Genomic DNA, 23538 nt, shown 5'->3' on the forward strand with positions numbered 1-23538 from the left:
GGTAGAGAACGGGGCAGGGCACGACCGCCTCCCTTCCCGGTCGGCCTGACGGCGTCATGCCGCTTTCATTTTGTACCGCCACTCAATCTAACCTCGAGATTTCTCCGTGTCCTTGACGAGTCAGGGAAGGGGAGGGTGGCACGACTTGCTCCCGCACGTCAGGTATCGCGGGCCGGCACAGCGGGCTTTCAGTAGAAGTCACCTCTGCTCCCCAACCGTCTATCCAATTAAATGCGCCGACGAACACACACACACACACAACGAGAGCCGCGCACATACGCAAGGCACCTGCCTCCTCTTCACGACGGGAGCCATGCTGGCGTCCACAGACGCAGTCGACTGTCATCACCCCCTGTGACGATACAGTTGGCCCACGGGCTGGCGGCGATTCCTCTCTGCATAAAGCTTGGCTGCGTTGTCAAGGTGGAGGCGACCACCCCGGTGTAAACGCAGTAGCTGTGTACAGCCAGGAGGGTGGAGTCGTGGCAAAGCACGTGGCTTTCATTAGCGGAGAACACCGCTCGTATACTTCGATGCTCACACTTAGTGGGCTCGCCGAAAGAAGTCGCCTCTGGGCTCTGGTAGTTGCGCGATGTTGCGTGGAGTCGCCGAAGGTCCCACAGGCGTGCCGTCGAGTCCATGCCTGCCGTTAGCACGATGTTGCCGGTTCGGCTGTAGGCGACGCTCGTCACAGGGACTCCAGAGTGGGCGCTCTCAGCGCGGTAGATCACGCGCCCACTCACGCCGTCGTAAAGCATCCAGGTGCCATCAAGGCTTGTGCTTATCATCGTTCGCCCGTCGGGAGCGAAGCACACGGACGACAGCGCAGCGCTATGTTGAGCTCCACGATCGGTTGGCCGGTACGAGGCCGCTGCAGTGGCGCTTTCCTCGCTCTCCCACTGTGTCCCTGTGTGAGCGGTCGAGGATGCGTAAGTGCCAGGGGGGGTGAGCACCTTCTCCGTGCGCACGTTGATTAGCCGAGGCAGGTGATGATTGGCCGCGACAACGACGTACTCCCCAGACGGGTGAAAGGATGCGTCTCGAATGGGGACGGTGTCGTGCACCTTCATGTGCACCTTCGAGTCGGGATAAGCGTAATTGCGCAGGTGCAGATCACCTTCGCGTCCTCCGGAGAGGATGATAGGCTGCGTGGGGTGGAACCGCATCACCTCGACAGACTGCGTATGCTCGTGAAATCGGCGCACCATCGCAAGCTCCGTTATCTCGTTGGCATTGCGGATAGCAGACCCTTTCGGAGCCGTCTCACCATTGCCGAAGTTCCCAGCCTCACGACTACCATCCAGCGCTCTCGCACGGTTCGCGTCGCGCGCTTCGTCAAGAGCGCTTAAATCCTCGATCGTCTCGAGGGAAAAGATGGCCGCAAGCCCATTGGTGCCGGCGCACGAAACGAAGGCGCCATCGGGAGAAAAGCAGACGTCTCGCACAACACCGCCAAGAGAAGCTGAGATGAACCGCTCACGCATGCGCAGGCATCGACGTCCCACTGACCATCGGCTGGACAGCGAGAGCGGTATGTACAACTTCGACGCGCTGAGATGACGCTCCACCACCTGAGTCAAGTGAAACTCCTCCTCCGCACGCCGCTCCATCTCGCTCACACTCAGTCCCGCCGCCACGACCCGTGAGAGAAGGTCGCCCTCGTCCTCCACGTTATCCACGACGACTCCAGTGGCATCGCAGACAGCAGAAGCAGCGGCCATAAACCCATCGTGGTGGAGCTGGCGCACCATCATCTGATAAACTTCACGAGAGAGCGGATCCACGAGGACGCCTTGTCGGGGACGCTTGCGGTGAGGTTGCGATCCACCTGCCATCACCTCTGTATGAGGACGGCCCACTGCCGCCATCGGTGTCGCCGCGGTCCCCCTCGCATTCCCCGCCAAGCCCGCAGGTCCTCTAAGGCTGGACGTCGCGTGCATCACGAGGACCAAGAGAGACTGATACGCTGCACAGTAACGGAAGAAGCGACCGGATAAACGATCTTCACTTCCGCCACACAGACCGCCAATGCCACGTTATCGCTGAAAAGGGTGCGCAAGAGAGAGAAAAGCTATCGCCCCGTCCTATCCGCCATTCAGAGCCCTTTCTCGGAAACGCTACGATGCGAAAACCGCAGACACCGTCTGCAGAGTTCAACGCGGTGAGGCGCACCACACTAGAAAACAATTTGTGACCTAAATGGCTCCCCCACCCCGATCAACCGCGAAAGTTTCTCACGCGTGGCCGATAGCAAACAAAACCGAGACAGAGGGAAAAAAGACGACAGATAAGACGATTGACTTCATTTTTCTAATACCACCAAGCATCTTCCGATAGGCCGCGCGCAGGCCTCGACGCGTTCAGGCACGCGTCCACAAGTACGATTTTCCTGCGCGGCCACATATAGATTTTATGGAGAAGAGAAGACCATCACTAGGAAGGCGAGTGGCAGCAGCGCGCCTTTCACACACACGACGATGCGGTAGAGCCCCATCGAGCGGCAAAGGTGTGATCCCGTTTGATCCGGTGCAACGGCGCTCCTCCGCCCCGGCCGCTGCCTCGCTCGCGCCAGATAAGGCAGGCAAATCGCATAGAGCGGCGCTGTCGACACAGACAGACAGACAGAGCATCGACCACACAAGTGCAGCGCACACACTCGAAGCCGGCAACCCCACACAGCAGTCGACAACCATCAGCTGGTAGTGCATGTTATCCTTGTATCCGCACAGTGCGCAGCAGTCCGCCGCCACGCACGCGTCAGAGTGAGTATTGATTTGTCTGCATCATCGTCGCAGCTCGCGCGCATCACGCGCACCACCCCCGCCTCCCGCCGCGCGCACGCAAGCACACACGCAGATGCCCCAGCGCACATCAGAGATTGTTCACCCATGAAATACAGTAGTCGGTTACGCGCGCACAGCCGGCGGCTACGCGACATGCGCCTTCTGCATCGTAATGGGCGCGAGGATGACTGTTCCGGTGAAGCACACGACTCTTTCGGCAGCTAAACCGGCGCTTGTCTTCGCCTCCGCCGCACGGCCAGGTCAAAGGCCACGAGTGGCAGCGCCACGGAATTGATGCGCCGGGGGGAACGATTCACCTGCTAAGGACTTGTCCCATGTCGCGTCCGCTGTAAGAGTCCTGCCAGTGAGCCAGTTTCTAGTTGGCGTGCGCCCTGCTGCTGCTCCGCAGATGGGCAGAGCGCGAGCGTACCAAACGGCTTAACGAGCGAGAGCCCTTGCCCAAAAACCTCAGCACGTACGCCGGTGAGCTTCGCCCCAGAAGGCCGCCAAGGGAGGGCCTAAGGTGCCTGGTCTTTTGGCTCCCTAAGCTGTGTATGCTTACCGCAATGAAACGGGTATAATGTTTGTGTACGGGCGCAAGGTGCGGAACAGTTTCCTGTCGATTTCCGGTCTCTGTGCACGACCTCCCGTGGCCACCGCGCAAGGTCTGCAGTTTTGTCTCAGCCCACGGCGCAGAAAAGATCCAGCTTAAGAGGCCTGGTCCGACTAGCTCAGCCCCCGCCCCAAAGCACCACATTCTCTTGCTGCCGTGGTGCACAGGAACACCCCAAGGGCCCGACAGCAGTACTATCCTTCTGGCGGGCGGCAGTCTCACATACGTGAAGGACCAGGAGGCTCATGTGCGGGTGGACGTCTCGACAAATTTCACTGAAGGAGTCCCGGGCAGCGGAGCCAGCCTGAGTGAGAGACACGAACGCGTCCACCGGTTCGAAAGCCGTGCCACGCCTACGCAAGGGATTGATGAGATGGGGCGCATGCAGGTGTGTGTGTGTGTTGCCTCGCACGACGCATGCAGGCTTCGGAAAGGCCAAAGGGCCTTGCTATCGCCCGCCGGAGGGTTGCTCGCACCGGCGAACAGCCGGGGCAGCGTTCAGAGCGCATGAGGTGGCCTCCACGTCGTATGGCATTGGAGAAATAGCCGCCGCGTGCTGCTCAAGCGAGGTAGTGCTAATCGTCGGTGCGGTGAGTGTATGCTGGTGTCGAGCTGCGTCAGCGTGGGCGTGCAGGAATACCGTCGCTAGGCGCGGCCTGCTGCCTTCCTTGTGCTGGTGTGCGCCGTGGCTCTCTTCCGACGCTGCTGGCGCAGTGAAAGCAGCACCCTTCATTTCCTTCTCCTCTGCACGCACGTACAGTCCCTTGCTACCGCCCCCCTTCTTTCCGTCGCTCCTGCCCATCACGAACCGTGAGGCTCCCGGGGCTCTTCGTCTGCACGAGCCGGCAACGGCCGCGCCGCCGGGGGTGAACACATGCAAAAACGGCACTGCGATGAGCGGAGGAAGTCGAAGACATCGTCCACCGTCAGCGCAGTGCCCCAGCGCTCGCTCGCTCGATCGCTATGGCAGCGCCGCTCGTCGCCCAGCAAATGCGACGCCGCAGATTGTCAAGATAATGGCGCAGACCTGCATCGTGTGCGCGACGGAGGGGGCTGCGCAGGACCAACTCTGAGGATGGGGGCGGGATTAGCGTCCAGTGGGTCCCCATTCACAATGCCCGGGTGCAAACAGGTCCATACACGACAGTCCTTCCCGGCCTCGTCAAAAGTGGGCTTCCCAGGCTCCGGGGGAATGTTAAGCGACGTTGACATGGTCATGAGCCATGCGCGTAAGGCGCCGGACCAGCCGCAGCTGCGTGCACGGCCGCCTACTGCGCATTCGTTCGCTTGGACCTTGATGTCACCAGGCGAAGGCACCAGAACCGGCTGTGTGAATGGCTGTCGATGAAGTATTGCCGGCACTCATCTGGCTGAGCAGGAGAGAAGCTATTCGAAAGAGAGCGCCCGCGGATGCTATTATGAGCATCTTTTTTTTTTGCGCTAACACACCTCAAAGGCGGTACTATACAGACCCTCACAGAGTTGCCACAACTCATCTCCAGTCCGCATCCGCGTCCTCTACTGGCAGCGGGCGGGGGCAGCTTCACGGAGGCCGCCCACAAGGACCTGGCTGCGGGTGTTGTGGGCGAAGTCGTCGAGGCGATGCATGCGCTCCTCAACCACCTGCACACCATATTCCTCCGCTGCGCTCCGATTGCGTCATACAGCACCAACATGTCCACCGGCGTAGGATGTTAGCCTCTTCTACACTTCTCGAAGACACTGGAGGGCATGATCAGCCGCCGGTGTCATCTTTGTGATGTGACTAGAAGGTGAGGCGGTGCGAGGCCTACTCGTGCACGCGCATCTCACGCACAGCGAGCTTTACGGTATCAACCGAAGGGGGCTCAACGGAAGCGGGAGTCTGCTCACGGCAGCACAAAGACTGCAGCTGCAGAGAGAATATACGCCTCATGTGTGTGTGTGTGTGTGAAACAGGGGGGCCAACGGAGTGGGGCTGGTCGAATGCCGTGTGGACTTTCGCCGTCTTTTTCAGTTTGCTGCAGCGACACATGCGCTCATCTGCTTGCGTGAGGCAAAGAGAAAAATGAAAGGAGAGAAAGAGGGAGAGGGAGAGACATGTCGCCAGCCGTCACAGCTCAAGCCACCCTTTCTCCATGAAATCTGCAAGGGGCAGCGCCACGATCGCAGCAGAGAGCGAGACGGTCCGAAGAAAAGAGATGGGGAAGCAAACAGGCATTCGGGACACGACGCAGATCGTAGTTGAGTCTTTGGAGAAGCGTAAAGGAAGAAAAAAAGGGGGATGAAAGAGGACGAGGCATGCGGATACAATTTATAAAAGAAGTCGTCTCCTTCAACGGATGTTTGAATGAGTGGTGAAGAGAGTAGATCCAGAGGAAAATCGAGCATATAGGATCGAGAAAGCGGCCAGAACAGGAAGACGAGCATTGGATGGGACAGATCGCCGCGTGTTTTTCTGCGTCTACTGCCGGAAGTGGACACGGACTGAGGCACAACGACAAGAAAAGGGGGAAAAACAAAGGAACCTTTTTGGACTTTTGAGGGCAGTGCGATGTACGCCATGTACTCAGCGGCGCACCTGAAGGAGCGCCCTCCCCCCTCCCCTCTTTCCTCTTATTCCGTTGGGGTGCAAGAGAGAGAGGGGAGGGAGGGAGGGAGGGGCTGCGACGGTCAGAACAGGAGGCATGATATACATGGAGGACGCGTCCTGCGTAATCGTCGCTGTTGCTGATCTTTTTCCTCCGTCTGCTTGGGTATGTACGTGTGTGCATGTGTGTGTGTGTGTGTGCCAGTGCCGATGAATATCGAAGCCCCTACCATCCTTTTCTCGTCGCGTGTCTCACCGGCGTATTCGAGAGCAAAAAAGGAGAGTGGCAGAAGAAAGCAAAGGGAATCAGAGAGTGCTCGCAAAAAGGGGACGGGCGGGAGCGGAAAGCAACGATGCTGCCGTGTGGCTATCCCACATACCGCACGTTGCACAGCTTGTACGAAAACTGCGCGCTTTCGCTTCCGTGTCTGCATGCACCGAGACAAGCAAGCGAAGTACACCCATACAGATTGCCGCCGATTCCATCGCACGCGCCACGGCGGCGCCAGCATCGGAGCGGGAGAGAAAAGGAGCGTAAAGAGGAAAAAAACCGGTCCAACAGAGGGAGGGAGGAGAGCATTGAGGAGGCGGCACCTTAAGAAGGAACGGAGGAAGAGCGGAGCACTTACACAAAGACACACGAAAAAAAAGGAGCGTATGGGAGACACACATTGCCATGTTCACAAGAGTCCATTCCATGTACGGTCACGTGTACTGTTTCCACACCGTATCCTCGAAAGGGCGGCAAATGGGGTATGGGACGGGAAGCGCGCACTACGCCGAAAGAGAGACAGGCGGGGACGCAGACCAGCACATCGCTAAAAAAAAAGGAGCAAAATACGGCACATTCCTCGACGCACACGCGCAGAGACACACGCACACAAAGACCGTAACGGATCCAATAGAAGTGAAAACAAATGCCAAACCACTAAGGAGGTCAAAAGCAGCGAAGCAACGAAAAAAAAAAGGTCAGCCATGAAGTGTTAGCATATTGAGTGTGTGCGTGGTTTCCGTTACACCATTGGGGAGATATACATATACATATATATATATGTAGACGCGTACCTTCAGCTGTACATGTGAGAGACGCGACTGGTGGTGGCTGCTTCGTTTCGCTCTCTCTTCGTCAAAGGATAAAGGAGGCTGTAGGTCGTCAGCACGTCACTCACTCCGTCATCACTTCCTCTCGAATTCAGCATGGGTATCAAAGAAAAATATTTTCACGCATGCCCTGCAGTTTTTTTTTGATCTTGTACGACCATCCGTGCAGGGGTACCTGTGTGCCTGTGTCTACAGGGGTACGCTTGAGTAGCCCTCGAAGCATTGCGGGGAGGCAAGAAGCACAGTGAGACCGAAAGGAGAAAGCCCTCCCCCTCACCCACACACACAAGTTCCATCTTCTCGCAATGGTCGCGCCCCTTTATCATGTGGCCGACGTCCAAAGATGGTCGCACACGCATTCCCACAGTGGCGCTGTCGGCCACGCAGCTGACGGGGACGGGGTGCGAAAGAAACAAAAAGAGAACGAGGGAGAGCGCTCATGCGCAAACGGAGGTGGATGGGCAATTTGAAAGCTGCCGCACAGAGGCGGAGGGATGATATATCAGCACCGAGAAGAGCGGGAGGGGAGTCACGGCGAGCAAACTCGCGCTCTGTTTGCGTCTGCTGATCCGACAGAGAGGTCGAGGGGCGAGCGGGCGACAAAGAAAAATGAGCTGGAAGCGAGACGATAACCAGGCAACGAGCTGACGACTACGATAACTGCTTGGCTGCAAGTTGACGTGAGTCGTTGCATACGGGGCGGTGGGCACGTGCCGCCGTCGACTTCGACACAACCAGAGGAAAGGCTGCGTTCGGTGTCTCTGGGCGCCACCACGACAAAGAAGGAATGAGTATGGGAAGAGAAAAAAACACAAAAAGAAAAGAGAGAGAATGGGAACGAAAAAGAAACGAGACGAGGAAAGAGGTCGAAGTGGGGGGAGGGGAGGGGAGGGGAGAACGCTACCCATAAAGGGAAAGGAACAACAAAAATGAGAAATATATATGACAAAAAAATAGAGGGGAGACGCGCACAGAACCAAAGCAAAAAGCGGTCAAAGAGGGGCAGGCACGGACTGGAAGGTGAGGAGGTGTGTGTGAAGCGCCGCCTTCTCTCTCTCTCGTGTGTGTGTGTATGCGCATACCCAACAGCCACACCAACCAAATATATATATATATAATATGGTACTCCACACCAACAATTGTGATGAGAAAAAGAAGTAGGGGGAGGTGCACGCTTGGGCTCTGCAAGAGGTCTGCGTTGTCGTGGTTACAGTGCACAGCAGCACGGCACGAGGAAGAAAAACAAAAAGATATTTCTGCCTTTCATCTTGACGGCATGACCAATCGAAGAGCACACAGAGCATACGTACATGGAGAGAGCGACCGAAACGCCGCGCAAGCGTGCGCCGCCCACACATAGCGGCTAGGATGCGTCAGTGACGTTGCCCTCCTGGACAGCCGCAGCATCAAGGCCGCCCGTCTTCTTCGCCTCTGGCTCCTCCCACGGTTTCAGAAAGAAGTACTCTATGACACAAGACACGACGCCGATGCAGCCAAAAAAAATGAACGCGACAGCCTGGCCCTTATTCTGGTTCCCCGACGGACCGCCAGAGATGGCCTCCGTCGCTATGGGATAGCAAATATTGATGATCAGATTGAAGATGAACATCACGCCCACGGTGATCGACGAGCCGATAGGCCGGAACGACTCAGGGAAAACGTCCACCGCCAAAACGTAGAAGCACGGGCCCACACCCATCTCGTAAAGAGCGATGAAGATGGCAATGCCCGTAATCGCAATGCCGCTCACTGCCTTGTCCGACCTCGTCACGCCAGGGTACACCGGGACACCACCCAGAAACAGGCAGCACAGTGAGCCAACAAAGCCGCAGAACAAGAACAGCGTGCGCATAGAAAACCTCCTGGAGAGTGGGATCACGCAAAATGTTGCGAGCATGTTCCACGTCATGACGATGATGTTCCCCACCAGAGGTTGCAGCCCAAGGTTCGACATGATAGTCGGGGCGAAATTCATGTTTGCGTTGATGCCAGTCAGCTGCGTCACGCACCCCATCGCCACACCGTTGAGGATGGGTCCGATCATCTGCGTCATGGTGTACTGCTCCTCCGCTTCCCTCCTGGACGCGTCTTCATCGTTCTCCTGCTCGTAATCGCCCCTCTTGCTTTTACTGTAGCCGTCCTTCGTGATGAGTGGCAGGAAAAGCACCAAAAACGACAAGAACGTGGAGACAGAGACGAGGCCCTGCATTCGGCCCATGGTGTTGGCCGTACGGGCGGCATCGTAATCGATCGTGTTGCCGAGAACCAGACCGAAGAATGAAGTAATGAAAATGCCTGTCGAGACCGAAACCTGAAATAGTGTGCCGAGCGTCTTTGCATGATCTGCAGGGGCAAACTTCTCCGTGTAGTGCGAAGAAGTAATCGACTGCCACCCCAACGGAAACCCGAGCACGATGCGAGCAGCGAAGAGCAGCCAATAGTGGAACAACCCTGTTGCCACGTGCGTCAGGATGTTGCCGAGGATGCTCAAAACACCGATCATCATGAAGCTCTTGCAGTAGTCAAGCCGCTTACTCAGGTAACCACCCATCAGCGCACCAACGGTGGTTCCGATCACCAGAGACCCAGCAAAGACACCGCTCTGGATCGAAGAGTAGCCGACCTGATTGCCGCAGGTGCTTGCCGAGTAGCTCCACTTACAGGCAGCGTCTGACAAGCAACCTGCCTCGTCGCTGTATTTCAGGAAGCACGTCGTCTTCTCGGCCCACCCGCACACCTCGCCGTAGGTTGTGTCGTTCACATATGTCGACGCGTTAAACCACCGACACTTCTCCGCGGTCAGCGTCTCGCATGACTTCTTGGTTCGGTACAGCTGACAGTTGGATGCGTACGCGTACATGGTGACGTGCGGGCCGACAAATCCGAGGTTGTATCCATACAGCAGCGGTGTGAGGATGATGGGAATCGCGACGATCAAGTTTCTCAGCGAGAAAAAAGGAGTTCTCAACGAGAGCTGCGGAGTATACTCTTCCTCGTCGTCAAGGGATATCAGCAGCTCCGGTGCCGCGGCGCGCTCTTTGAGCGTCATGGACGACGAATTCGCCGCAGCCGACAACGCTGGGAGCTGCACGTTCCCCTGCGCGGATCCTTTGCCATCACTAAGATGCCCCCCGAGGGACCTGTTTGCAGTATTGGGTGAGGTGGGGGTCTCTGCTGCTCGTGCCATGTCGTCCATCTCTGCTATACAAAAAGGCTCTCGATGGCCTTCACCTTTTTCGATCCCGAAGTCCATGATGGCGAGGTTTGGTTTAAAATGATGAGAAAAAGAGAGAAAGACCAGCGCCGGTGAGAGTGAAGCGTTACGGGCGCTTTGCTTTCTCTTCCCCTTTGAATGTCCAAATCGACAGGCAGAGCGACTCGATTACAGCTTTTTTTCCAGCGCAGCTATTCCAGTGCCGCCGTGCATAGGTTTCAAAAGAACGAAAAGAGCGAGGGGAAAAGAAAGAGCCGTGCACGTATGGAAACGCCATCAACAACATTAGGACCACTCCCGAGTCCCCCCCTTTATCGGCTACCGAGGCGAAGGCTGATCAACCGAGAGCTTTCCGTCCACCTCAGTGGGAAGAGCTCCGTCTCACCTCTTCAAATAGAAACAAACACCAGACGCTTTGAGGCGAAAACGAAAGCATCTCACAAACTTCTTGCAAAAAGCTGCCATTCCTAAACGCTGTAAACTCCAACCAAAATTATAACAGCAACTCTCAGCGACACTTCGCATTGCCATCCACAACACTTTAGTAGCCAATCGTTAGCCCTTACTCCCCCCTTTCATTCACCTCACGCGACTCTCAGCTGGTAGTGCATGTTATCCTTGTATCCGCACAGTGCGCAGCAGTCCGCCGCCACGCACGCGTCAGAGTGAGTATTGATTTGTCTGCATCATCGTCGCAGCTCGCGCGCATCACGCGCACCACCCCCGCCTCCCGCCGCGCGCACGCAAGCACACACGCAGATGCCCCAGCGCACATCAGAGATTGTTCACCCATGAAATACAGTAGTCGGTTACGCGCGCACAGCCGGCGGCTACGCGACATGCGTCTTCGCACACTCTGTACATCATCACACGCGCGCCAAGCCACAACACACGCACACGGCAGCGACAGCGTTCGCGCACGCAGCGCGCATCTCGCACCACCGATTGGACACAGTCGCCAAGGTCGAAAGGGCGTCATCCTGCCCGGAAGGTGCAGGTAGCGGCACAACCAGCGCATCCCCCCACACGCACGCGCAGAGCATCATCCTCGGATATCGGTGTAGTATAGTATTCACTTGCATCGCATGTAATCATCGACGGTCGTTAGGTGGAAGACGCAATGTAATCATGCAGTTCCCGCAGCAATGTCGGCGCACACGCACACACAAGCACACACGCATCAGCTGGTGTTCTTAGAAGGTATGCAGTCGCTCACAGGCCCCGAAGGCTCGGTAAATGTGCAAACAGTTACTCATCCAGTCATCACCGCGTGTCACGCACAGCGATTTGTTCACATGCACGTCTGCACGCGAGCACCAGCATTGGGAGGAGGGAGGCGAGTGGCAGCAGCGCGCCTTTCACACACACGACGATGCGGTAGAGCCCCATCGAGCGGCAAAGGTGTGATCCCGTTTGATCCGGTGCAACGGCGCTCCTCCGCCCCGGCCGCTGCCTCGCTCGCGCCAGATAAGGCAGGCAAATCGCATAGAGCGGCGCTGTCGACACAGACAGACAGACAGAGCATCGACCACACAAGTGCAGCGCACACACTCGAAGCCGGCAACCCCACACAGCAGTCGACAACCATCAGCTGGTAGTGCATGTTATCCTTGTATCCGCACAGTGCGCAGCAGTCCGCCGCCACGCACGCGTCAGAGTGAGTATTGATTTGTCTGCATCATCGTCGCAGCTCGCGCGCATCACGCGCACCACCCCCGCCTCCCGCCGCGCGCACGCAAGCACACACGCAGATGCCCCAGCGCACATCAGAGATTGTTCACCCATGAAATACAGTAGTCGGTTACGCGCGCACAGCCGGCGGCTACGCGACATGCGTCTTCGCACACTCTGTACATCATCACACGCGCGCCAAGCCACAACACACGCACACGGCAGCGACAGCGTTCGCGCACGCAGCGCGCATCTCGCACCACCGATTGGACACAGTCGCCAAGGTCGAAAGGGCGTCATCCTGCCCGGAAGGTGCAGGTAGCGGCACAACCAGCGCATCCCCCACACGCACGCGCAGAGCATCATCCTCGGATATCGGTGTAGTATAGTATTCACTTGCATCGCATGTAATCATCGACGGTCGTTAGGTGGAAGACGCAATGTAATCATGCAGTTCCCGCAGCAATGTCGGCGCACACGCACACACAAGCACACACGCATCAGCTGGTGTTCTTAGAAGGTATGCAGTCGCTCACAGGCCCCGAAGGCTCGGTAAATGTGCAAACAGTTACTCATCCAGTCATCACCGCGTGTCACGCACAGCGATTTGTTCACATGCACGTCTGCACGCGAGCACCAGCATTGGGAGGAGGGAGGCGAGTGGCAGCAGCGCGCCTTTCACACACACGACGATGCGGTAGAGCCCCATCGAGCGGCAAAGGTGTGATCCCGTTTGATCCGGTGCAACGGCGCTCCTCCGCCCCGGCCGCTGCCTCGCTCGCGCCAGATAAGGCAGGCAAATCGCATAGAGCGGCGCTGTCGACACAGACAGACAGACAGAGCATCGACCACACAAGTGCAGCGCACACACTCGAAGCCGGCAACCCCACACAGCAGTCGACAACCATCAGCTGGTAGTGCATGTTATCCTTGTATCCGCACAGTGCGCAGCAGTCCGCCGCCACGCACGCGTCAGAGTGAGTATTGATTTGTCTGCATCATCGTCGCAGCTCGCGCGCATCACGCGCACCACCCCCGCCTCCCGCCGCGCGCACGCAAGCACACACGCAGATGCCCCAGCGCACATCAGAGATTGTTCACCCATGAAATACAGTAGTCGGTTACGCGCGCACAGCCGGCGGCTACGCGACATGCGTCTTCGCACACTCTGTACATCATCACACGCGCGCCAAGCCACAACACACGCACACGGCAGCGACAGCGTTCGCGCACGCAGCGCGCATCTCGCACCACCGATTGGACACAGTCGCCAAGGTCGAAAGGGCGTCATCCTGCCCGGAAGGTGCAGGTAGCGGCACAACCAGCGCATCCCCCACACGCACGCGCAGAGCATCATCCTCGGATATCGGTGTAGTATAGTATTCACTTGCATCGCATGTAATCATCGACGGTCGTTAGGTGGAAGACGCAATGTAATCATGCAGTTCCCGCAGCAATGTCGGCGCACACGCACACACAAGCACACACGCATCAGCTGGTGTTCTTAGAAGGTATGCAGTCGCTCACAGGCCCCGAAGGCTCGGTAAATGTGCAAACAGTTACTCATCCAGTCATCACCGCGTGTCACGCACAGCGATTTGTTCACATGCACGTCTGCACGCGAGCACCAGCATTGGGAGGAGGGAGGCGAGTGGCAGCAGCGCGCCTTTCACACACACGACGATGCGGTAGAGCCCCATCGAGCGGCAAAGGTGTGATCCCGTTTGATCCGGTGCAACGGCGCTCCTCCGCCCCGGCCGCTGCCTCGCTCGCGCCAGATAAGGCAGGCAAATCGCATAGAGCGGCGCTGTCGACACAGACAGACAGACAGAGCATCGACCACACAAGTGCAGCGCACACACTCGAAGCCGGCAACCCCACACAGCAGTCGACAACCATCAGCTGGTAGTGCATGTTATCCTTGTATCCGCACAGTGCGCAGCAGTCCGCCGCCACGCACGCGTCAGAGTGAGTATTGATTTGTCTGCATCATCGTCGCAGCTCGCGCGCATCACGCGCACCACCCCCGCCTCCCGCCGCGCGCACGCAAGCACACACGCAGATGCCCCAGCGCACATCAGAGATTGTTCACCCATGAAATACAGTAGTCGGTTACGCGCGCACAGCCGGCGGCTACGCGACATGCGTCTTCGCACACTCTGTACATCATCACACGCGCGCCAAGCCACAACACACGCACACGGCAGCGACAGCGTTCGCGCACGCAGCGCGCATCTCGCACCACCGATTGGACACAGTCGCCAAGGTCGAAAGGGCGTCATCCTGCCCGGAAGGTGCAGGTAGCGGCACAACCAGCGCATCCCCCACACGCACGCGCAGAGCATCATCCTCGGATATCGGTGTAGTATAGTATTCACTTGCATCGCATGTAATCATCGACGGTCGTTAGGTGGAAGACGCAATGTAATCATGCAGTTCCCGCAGCAATGTCGGCGCACACGCACACACAAGCACACACGCATCAGCTGGTGTTCTTAGAAGGTATGCAGTCGCTCACAGGCCCCGAAGGCTCGGTAAATGTGCAAACAGTTACTCATCCAGTCATCACCGCGTGTCACGCACAGCGATTTGTTCACATGCACGTCTGCACGCGAGCACCAGCATTGGGAGGAGGGAGGCGAGTGGCAGCAGCGCGCCTTTCACACACACGACGATGCGGTAGAGCCCCATCGAGCGGCAAAGGTGTGATCCCGTTTGATCCGGTGCAACGGCGCTCCTCCGCCCCGGCCGCTGCCTCGCTCGCGCCAGATAAGGCAGGCAAATCGCATAGAGCGGCGCTGTCGACACAGACAGACAGACAGAGCATCGACCACACAAGTGCAGCGCACACACTCGAAGCCGGCAACCCCACACAGCAGTCGACAACCATCAGCTGGTAGTGCATGTTATCCTTGTATCCGCACAGTGCGCAGCAGTCCGCCGCCACGCACGCGTCAGAGTGAGTATTGATTTGTCTGCATCATCGTCGCAGCTCGCGCGCATCACGCGCACCACCCCCGCCTCCCGCCGCGCGCACGCAAGCACACACGCAGATGCCCCAGCGCACATCAGAGATTGTTCACCCATGAAATACAGTAGTCGGTTACGCGCGCACAGCCGGCGGCTACGCGACATGCGTCTTCGCACACTCTGTACATCATCACACGCGCGCCAAGCCACAACACACGCACACGGCAGCGACAGCGTTCGCGCACGCAGCGCGCATCTCGCACCACCGATTGGACACAGTCGCCAAGGTCGAAAGGGCGTCATCCTGCCCGGAAGGTGCAGGTAGCGGCACAACCAGCGCATCCCCCACACGCACGCGCAGAGCATCATCCTCGGATATCGGTGTAGTATAGTATTCACTTGCATCGCATGTAATCATCGACGGTCGTTAGGTGGAAGACGCAATGTAATCATGCAGTTCCCGCAGCAATGTCGGCGCACACGCACACACAAGCACACACGCATCAGCTGGTGTTCTTAGAAGGTATGCAGTCGCTCACAGGCCCCGAAGGCTCGGTAAATGTGCAAACAGTTACTCATCCAGTCATCACCGCGTGTCACGCACAGCGATTTGTTCACATGCACGTCTGCACGCGAGCACCAGCATTGGGAGGAGGGAGGCGAGTGGCAGCAGCGCGCCTTTCACACACACGACGATGCGGTAGAGCCCCATCGAGCGGCAAAGGTGTGATCCCGTTTGATCCGGTGCAACGGCGCTCCTCCGCCCCGGCCGCTGCCTCGCTCGCGCCAGATAAGGCAGGCAAATCGCATAGAGCGGCGCTGTCGACACAGACAGACAGACAGAGCATCGACCACACAAGTGCAGCGCACACACTCGAAGCCGGCAACCCCACACAGCAGTCGACAACCATCAGCTGGTAGTGCATGTTATCCTTGTATCCGCACAGTGCGCAGCAGTCCGCCGCCACGCACGCGTCAGAGTGAGTATTGATTTGTCTGCATCATCGTCGCAGCTCGCGCGCATCACGCGCACCACCCCCGCCTCCCGCCGCGCGCACGCAAGCACACACGCAGATGCCCCAGCGCACATCAGAGATTGTTCACCCATGAAATACAGTAGTCGGTTACGCGCGCACAGCCGGCGGCTACGCGACATGCGTCTTCGCACACTCTGTACATCATCACACGCGCGCCAAGCCACAACACACGCACACGGCAGCGACAGCGTTCGCGCACGCAGCGCGCATCTCGCACCACCGATTGGACACAGTCGCCAAGGTCGAAAGGGCGTCATCCTGCCCGGAAGGTGCAGGTAGCGGCACAACCAGCGCATCCCCCCACACGCACGCGCAGAGCATCATCCTCGGATATCGGTGTAGTATAGTATTCACTTGCATCGCATGTAATCATCGACGGTCGTTAGGTGGAAGACGCAATGTAATCATGCAGTTCCCGCAGCAATGTCGGCGCACACGCACACACAAGCACACACGCATCAGCTGGTGTTCTTAGAAGGTATGCAGTCGCTCACAGGCCCCGAAGGCTCGGTAAATGTGCAAACAGTTACTCATCCAGTCATCACCGCGTGTCACGCACAGCGATTTGTTCACATGCACGTCTGCACGCGAGCACCAGCATTGGGAGGAGGGAGGCGAGTGGCAGCAGCGCGCCTTTCACACACACGACGATGCGGTAGAGCCCCATCGAGCGGCAAAGGTGTGATCCCGTTTGATCCGGTGCAACGGCGCTCCTCCGCCCCGGCCGCTGCCTCGCTCGCGCCAGATAAGGCAGGCAAATCGCATAGAGCGGCGCTGTCGACACAGACAGACAGACAGAGCATCGACCACACAAGTGCAGCGCACACACTCGAAGCCGGCAACCCCACACAGCAGTCGACAACCATCAGCTGGTAGTGCATGTTATCCTTGTATCCGCACAGTGCGCAGCAGTCCGCCGCCACGCACGCGTCAGAGTGAGTATTGATTTGTCTGCATCATCGTCGCAGCTCGCGCGCATCACGCGCACCACCCCCGCCTCCCGCCGCGCGCACGCAAGCACACACGCAGATGCCCCAGCGCACATCAGAGATTGTTCACCCATGAAATACAGTAGTCGGTTACGCGCGCACAGCCGGCGGCTACGCGACATGCGTCTTCGCACACTCTGTACATCATCACACGCGCGCCAAGCCACAACACACGCACACGGCAGCGACAGCGTTCGCGCACGCAGCGCGCATCTCGCACCACCGATTGGACACAGTCGCCAAGGTCGAAAGGGCGTCATCCTGCCCGGAAGGTGCAGGTAGCGGCACAACCAGCGCATCCCCCACACGCACGCGCAGAGCATCATCCTCGGATATCGGTGTAGTATAGTATTCACTTGCATCGCATGTAATCATCGACGGTCGTTAGGTGGAAGACGCAATGTAATCATGCAGTTCCCGCAGCAATGTCGGCGCACACGCACACACAAGCACACACGCATCAGCTGGTGTTCTTAGAAGGTATGCAGTCGCTCACAGGCCCCGAAGGCTCGGTAAATGTGCAAACAGTTACTCATCCAGTCATCACCGCGTGTCACGCACAGCGATTTGTTCACATGCACGTCTGCACGCGAGCACCAGCATTGGGAGGAGGGAGGCGAGTGGCAGCAGCGCGCCTTTCACACACACGACGATGCGGTAGAGCCCCATCGAGCGGCAAAGGTGTGATCCCGTTTGATCCGGTGCAACGGCGCTCCTCCGCCCCGGCCGCTGCCTCGCTCGCGCCAGATAAGGCAGGCAAATCGCATAGAGCGGCGCTGTCGACACAGACAGACAGACAGAGCATCGACCACACAAGTGCAGCGCACACACTCGAAGCCGGCAACCCCACACAGCAGTCGACAACCATCAGCTGGTAGTGCATGTTATCCTTGTATCCGCACAGTGCGCAGCAGTCCGCCGCCACGCACGCGTCAGAGTGAGTATTGATTTGTCTGCATCATCGTCGCAGCTCGCGCGCATCACGCGCACCACCCCCGCCTCCCGCCGCGCGCACGCAAGCACACACGCAGATGCCCCAGCGCACATCAGAGATTGTTCACCCATGAAATACAGTAGTCGGTTACGCGCGCACAGCCGGCGGCTACGCGACATGCGTCTTCGCACACTCTGTACATCATCACACGCGCGCCAAGCCACAACACACGCACACGGCAGCGACAGCGTTCGCGCACGCAGCGCGCATCTCGCACCACCGATTGGACACAGTCGCCAAGGTCGAAAGGGCGTCATCCTGCCCGGAAGGTGCAGGTAGCGGCACAACCAGCGCATCCCCCACACGCACGCGCAGAGCATCATCCTCGGATATCGGTGTAGTATAGTATTCACTTGCATCGCATGTAATCATCGACGGTCGTTAGGTGGAAGACGCAATGTAATCATGCAGTTCCCGCAGCAATGTCGGCGCACACGCACACACAAGCACACACGCATCAGCTGGTGTTCTTAGAAGGTATGCAGTCGCTCACAGGCCCCGAAGGCTCGGTAAATGTGCAAACAGTTACTCATCCAGTCATCACCGCGTGTCACGCACAGCGATTTGTTCACATGCACGTCTGCACGCGAGCACCAGCATTGGGAGGAGGGAGGCGAGTGGCAGCAGCGCGCCTTTCACACACACGACGATGCGGTAGAGCCCCATCGAGCGGCAAAGGTGTGATCCCGTTTGATCCGGTGCAACGGCGCTCCTCCGCCCCGGCCGCTGCCTCGCTCGCGCCAGATAAGGCAGGCAAATCGCATAGAGCGGCGCTGTCGACACAGACAGACAGACAGAGCATCGACCACACAAGTGCAGCGCACACACTCGAAGCCGGCAACCCCACACAGCAGTCGACAACCATCAGCTGGTAGTGCATGTTATCCTTGTATCCGCACAGTGCGCAGCAGTCCGCCGCCACGCACGCGTCAGAGTGAGTATTGATTTGTCTGCATCATCGTCGCAGCTCGCGCGCATCACGCGCACCACCCCCGCCTCCCGCCGCGCGCACGCAAGCACACACGCAGATGCCCCAGCGCACATCAGAGATTGTTCACCCATGAAATACAGTAGTCGGTTACGCGCGCACAGCCGGCGGCTACGCGACATGCGTCTTCGCACACTCTGTACATCATCACACGCGCGCCAAGCCACAACACACGCACACGGCAGCGACAGCGTTCGCGCACGCAGCGCGCATCTCGCACCACCGATTGGACACAGTCGCCAAGGTCGAAAGGGCGTCATCCTGCCCGGAAGGTGCAGGTAGCGGCACAACCAGCGCATCCCCCACACGCACGCGCAGAGCATCATCCTCGGATATCGGTGTAGTATAGTATTCACTTGCATCGCATGTAATCATCGACGGTCGTTAGGTGGAAGACGCAATGTAATCATGCAGTTCCCGCAGCAATGTCGGCGCACACGCACACACAAGCACACACGCATCAGCTGGTGTTCTTAGAAGGTATGCAGTCGCTCACAGGCCCCGAAGGCTCGGTAAATGTGCAAACAGTTACTCATCCAGTCATCACCGCGTGTCACGCACAGCGATTTGTTCACATGCACGTCTGCACGCGAGCACCAGCATTGGGAGGAGGGAGGCGAGTGGCAGCAGCGCGCCTTTCACACACACGACGATGCGGTAGAGCCCCATCGAGCGGCAAAGGTGTGATCCCGTTTGATCCGGTGCAACGGCGCTCCTCCGCCCCGGCCGCTGCCTCGCTCGCGCCAGATAAGGCAGGCAAATCGCATAGAGCGGCGCTGTCGACACAGACAGACAGACAGAGCATCGACCACACAAGTGCAGCGCACACACTCGAAGCCGGCAACCCCACACAGCAGTCGACAACCATCAGCTGGTAGTGCATGTTATCCTTGTATCCGCACAGTGCGCAGCAGTCCGCCGCCACGCACGCGTCAGAGTGAGTATTGATTTGTCTGCATCATCGTCGCAGCTCGCGCGCATCACGCGCACCACCCCCGCCTCCCGCCGCGCGCACGCAAGCACACACGCAGATGCCCCAGCGCACATCAGAGATTGTTCACCCATGAAATACAGTAGTCGGTTACGCGCGCACAGCCGGCGGCTACGCGACATGCGTCTTCGCACACTCTGTACATCATCACACGCGCGCCAAGCCACAACACACGCACACGGCAGCGACAGCGTTCGCGCACGCAGCGCGCATCTCGCACCACCGATTGGACACAGTCGCCAAGGTCGAAAGGGCGTCATCCTGCCCGGAAGGTGCAGGTAGCGGCACAACCAGCGCATCCCCCACACGCACGCGCAGAGCATCATCCTCGGATATCGGTGTAGTATAGTATTCACTTGCATCGCATGTAATCATCGACGGTCGTTAGGTGGAAGACGCAATGTAATCATGCAGTTCCCGCAGCAATGTCGGCGCACACGCACACACAAGCACACACGCATCAGCTGGTGTTCTTAGAAGGTATGCAGTCGCTCACAGGCCCCGAAGGCTCGGTAAATGTGCAAACAGTTACTCATCCAGTCATCACCGCGTGTCACGCACAGCGATTTGTTCACATGCACGTCTGCACGCGAGCACCAGCATTGGGAGGAGGGAGGCGAGTGGCAGCAGCGCGCCTTTCACACACACGACGATGCGGTAGAGCCCCATCGAGCGGCAAAGGTGTGATCCCGTTTGATCCGGTGCAACGGCGCTCCTCCGCCCCGGCCGCTGCCTCGCTCGCGCCAGATAAGGCAGGCAAATCGCATAGAGCGGCGCTGTCGACACAGACAGACAGACAGAGCATCGACCACACAAGTGCAGCGCACACACTCGAAGCCGGCAACCCCACACAGCAGTCGACAACCATCAGCTGGTAGTGCATGTTATCCTTGTATCCGCACAGTGCGCAGCAGTCCGCCGCCACGCACGCGTCAGAGTGAGTATTGATTTGTCTGCATCATCGTCGCAGCTCGCGCGCATCACGCGCACCACCCCCGCCTCCCGCCGCGCGCACGCAAGCACACACGCAGATGCCCCAGCGCACATCAGAGATTGTTCACCCATGAAATACAGTAGTCGGTTACGCGCGCACAGCCGGCGGCTACGCGACATGCGTCTTCGCACACTCTGTACATCATCACACGCGCGCCAAGCCACAACACACGCACACGGCAGCGACAGCGTTCGCGCACGCAGCGCGCATCTCGCACCACCGATTGGACACAGTCGCCAAGGTCGAAAGGGCGTCATCCTGCCCGGAAGGTGCAGGTAGCGGCACAACCAGCGCATCCCCCACACGCACGCGCAGAGCATCATCCTCGGATATCGGTGTAGTATAGTATTCACTTGCATCGCATGTAATCATCGACGGTCGTTAGGTGGAAGACGCAATGTAATCATGCAGTTCCCGCAGCAATGTCGGCGCACACGCACACACAAGCACACACGCATCAGCTGGTGTTCTTAGAAGGTATGCAGTCGCTCACAGGCCCCGAAGGCTCGGTAAATGTGCAAACAGTTACTCATCCAGTCATCACCGCGTGTCACGCACAGCGATTTGTTCACATGCACGTCTGCACGCGAGCACCAGCATTGGGAGGAGGGAGGCGAGTGGCAGCAGCGCGCCTTTCACACACACGACGATGCGGTAGAGCCCCATCGAGCGGCAAAGGTGTGATCCCGTTTGATCCGGTGCAACGGCGCTCCTCCGCCCCGGCCGCTGCCTCGCTCGCGCCAGATAAGGCAGGCAAATCGCATAGAGCGGCGCTGTCGACACAGACAGACAGACAGAGCATCGACCACACAAGTGCAGCGCACACACTCGAAGCCGGCAACCCCACACAGCAGTCGACAACCATCAGCTGGTAGTGCATGTTATCCTTGTATCCGCACAGTGCGCAGCAGTCCGCCGCCACGCACGCGTCAGAGTGAGTATTGATTTGTCTGCATCATCGTCGCAGCTCGCGCGCATCACGCGCACCACCCCCGCCTCCCGCCGCGCGCACGCAAGCACACACGCAGATGCCCCAGCGCACATCAGAGATTGTTCACCCATGAAATACAGTAGTCGGTTACGCGCGCACAGCCGGCGGCTACGCGACATGCGTCTTCGCACACTCTGTACATCATCACACGCGCGCCAAGCCACAACACACGCACACGGCAGCGACAGCGTTCGCGCACGCAGCGCGCATCTCGCACCACCGATTGGACACAGTCGCCAAGGTCGAAAGGGCGTCATCCTGCCCGGAAGGTGCAGGTAGCGGCACAACCAGCGCATCCCCCACACGCACGCGCAGAGCATCATCCTCGGATATCGGTGTAGTATAGTATTCACTTGCATCGCATGTAATCATCGACGGTCGTTAGGTGGAAGACGCAATGTAATCATGCAGTTCCCGCAGCAATGTCGGCGCACACGCACACACAAGCACACACGCATCAGCTGGTGTTCTTAGAAGGTATGCAGTCGCTCACAGGCCCCGAAGGCTCGGTAAATGTGCAAACAGTTACTCATCCAGTCATCACCGCGTGTCACGCACAGCGATTTGTTCACATGCACGTCTGCACGCGAGCACCAGCATTGGGAGGAGGGAGGCGAGTGGCAGCAGCGCGCCTTTCACACACACGACGATGCGGTAGAGCCCCATCGAGCGGCAAAGGTGTGATCCCGTTTGATCCGGTGCAACGGCGCTCCTCCGCCCCGGCCGCTGCCTCGCTCGCGCCAGATAAGGCAGGCAAATCGCATAGAGCGGCGCTGTCGACACAGACAGACAGACAGAGCATCGACCACACAAGTGCAGCGCACACACTCGAAGCCGGCAACCCCACACAGCAGTCGACAACCATCAGCTGGTAGTGCATGTTATCCTTGTATCCGCACAGTGCGCAGCAGTCCGCCGCCACGCACGCGTCAGAGTGAGTATTGATTTGTCTGCATCATCGTCGCAGCTCGCGCGCATCACGCGCACCACCCCCGCCTCCCGCCGCGCGCACGCAAGCACACACGCAGATGCCCCAGCGCACATCAGAGATTGTTCACCCATGAAATACAGTAGTCGGTTACGCGCGCACAGCCGGCGGCTACGCGACATGCGTCTTCGCACACTCTGTACATCATCACACGCGCGCCAAGCCACAACACACGCACACGGCAGCGACAGCGTTCGCGCACGCAGCGCGCATCTCGCACCACCGATTGGACACAGTCGCCAAGGTCGAAAGGGCGTCATCCTGCCCGGAAGGTGCAGGTAGCGGCACAACCAGCGCATCCCCCCACACGCACGCGCAGAGCATCATCCTCGGATATCGGTGTAGTATAGTATTCACTTGCATCGCATGTAATCATCGACGGTCGTTAGGTGGAAGACGCAATGTAATCATGCAGTTCCCGCAGCAATGTCGGCGCACACGCACACACAAGCACACAAGCACACACGCATCAGCTGGTGTTCTTAGAAGGTATGCAGTCGCTCACAGGCCCCGAAGGCTCGGTAAATGTGCAAACAGTTACTCATCCAGTCATCACCGCGTGTCACGCACAGCGATTTGTTCACATGCACGTCTGCACGCGAGCACCAGCATTGGGAGGAGGGAGGCGAGTGGCAGCAGCGCGCC

At 58.5% G+C, this 23538-nt stretch overlaps 2 protein-coding genes across 2 annotated transcripts; both read right to left on the bottom strand.

Annotated features, from left to right (window-relative positions):
* Window positions 1–299: 299 nt before the first annotated feature.
* On the bottom strand, window positions 300–1940 carry LSCM1_02504 (uncharacterized protein; the record flags this gene model as incomplete). Its single annotated transcript, XM_067320087.1, has 1 exon — window positions 300–1940. The coding sequence occupies one exon, from the start codon at window positions 1938–1940 to the stop codon at window positions 300–302; it is 1641 nt and encodes a 546-aa protein (XP_067175462.1).
* Window positions 1941–8429: 6489 nt separating this feature from the next.
* Window positions 8430–10319, bottom strand: LSCM1_02505 (uncharacterized protein; the record flags this gene model as incomplete). The annotated part of the gene is made up of 1 exon (XM_067320088.1): window positions 8430–10319. One exon carries the CDS (start codon window positions 10317–10319, stop codon window positions 8430–8432), a length of 1890 nt encoding a protein of 629 aa, XP_067175463.1.
* Window positions 10320–23538: the final 13219 nt, after the last annotated feature.

This window comes from Leishmania martiniquensis, chromosome 33 (assembly GCF_017916325.1).
Source record: "Leishmania martiniquensis isolate LSCM1 chromosome 33, whole genome shotgun sequence".
NCBI lineage: Eukaryota > Euglenozoa > Kinetoplastea > Trypanosomatida > Trypanosomatidae > Leishmania > Leishmania martiniquensis.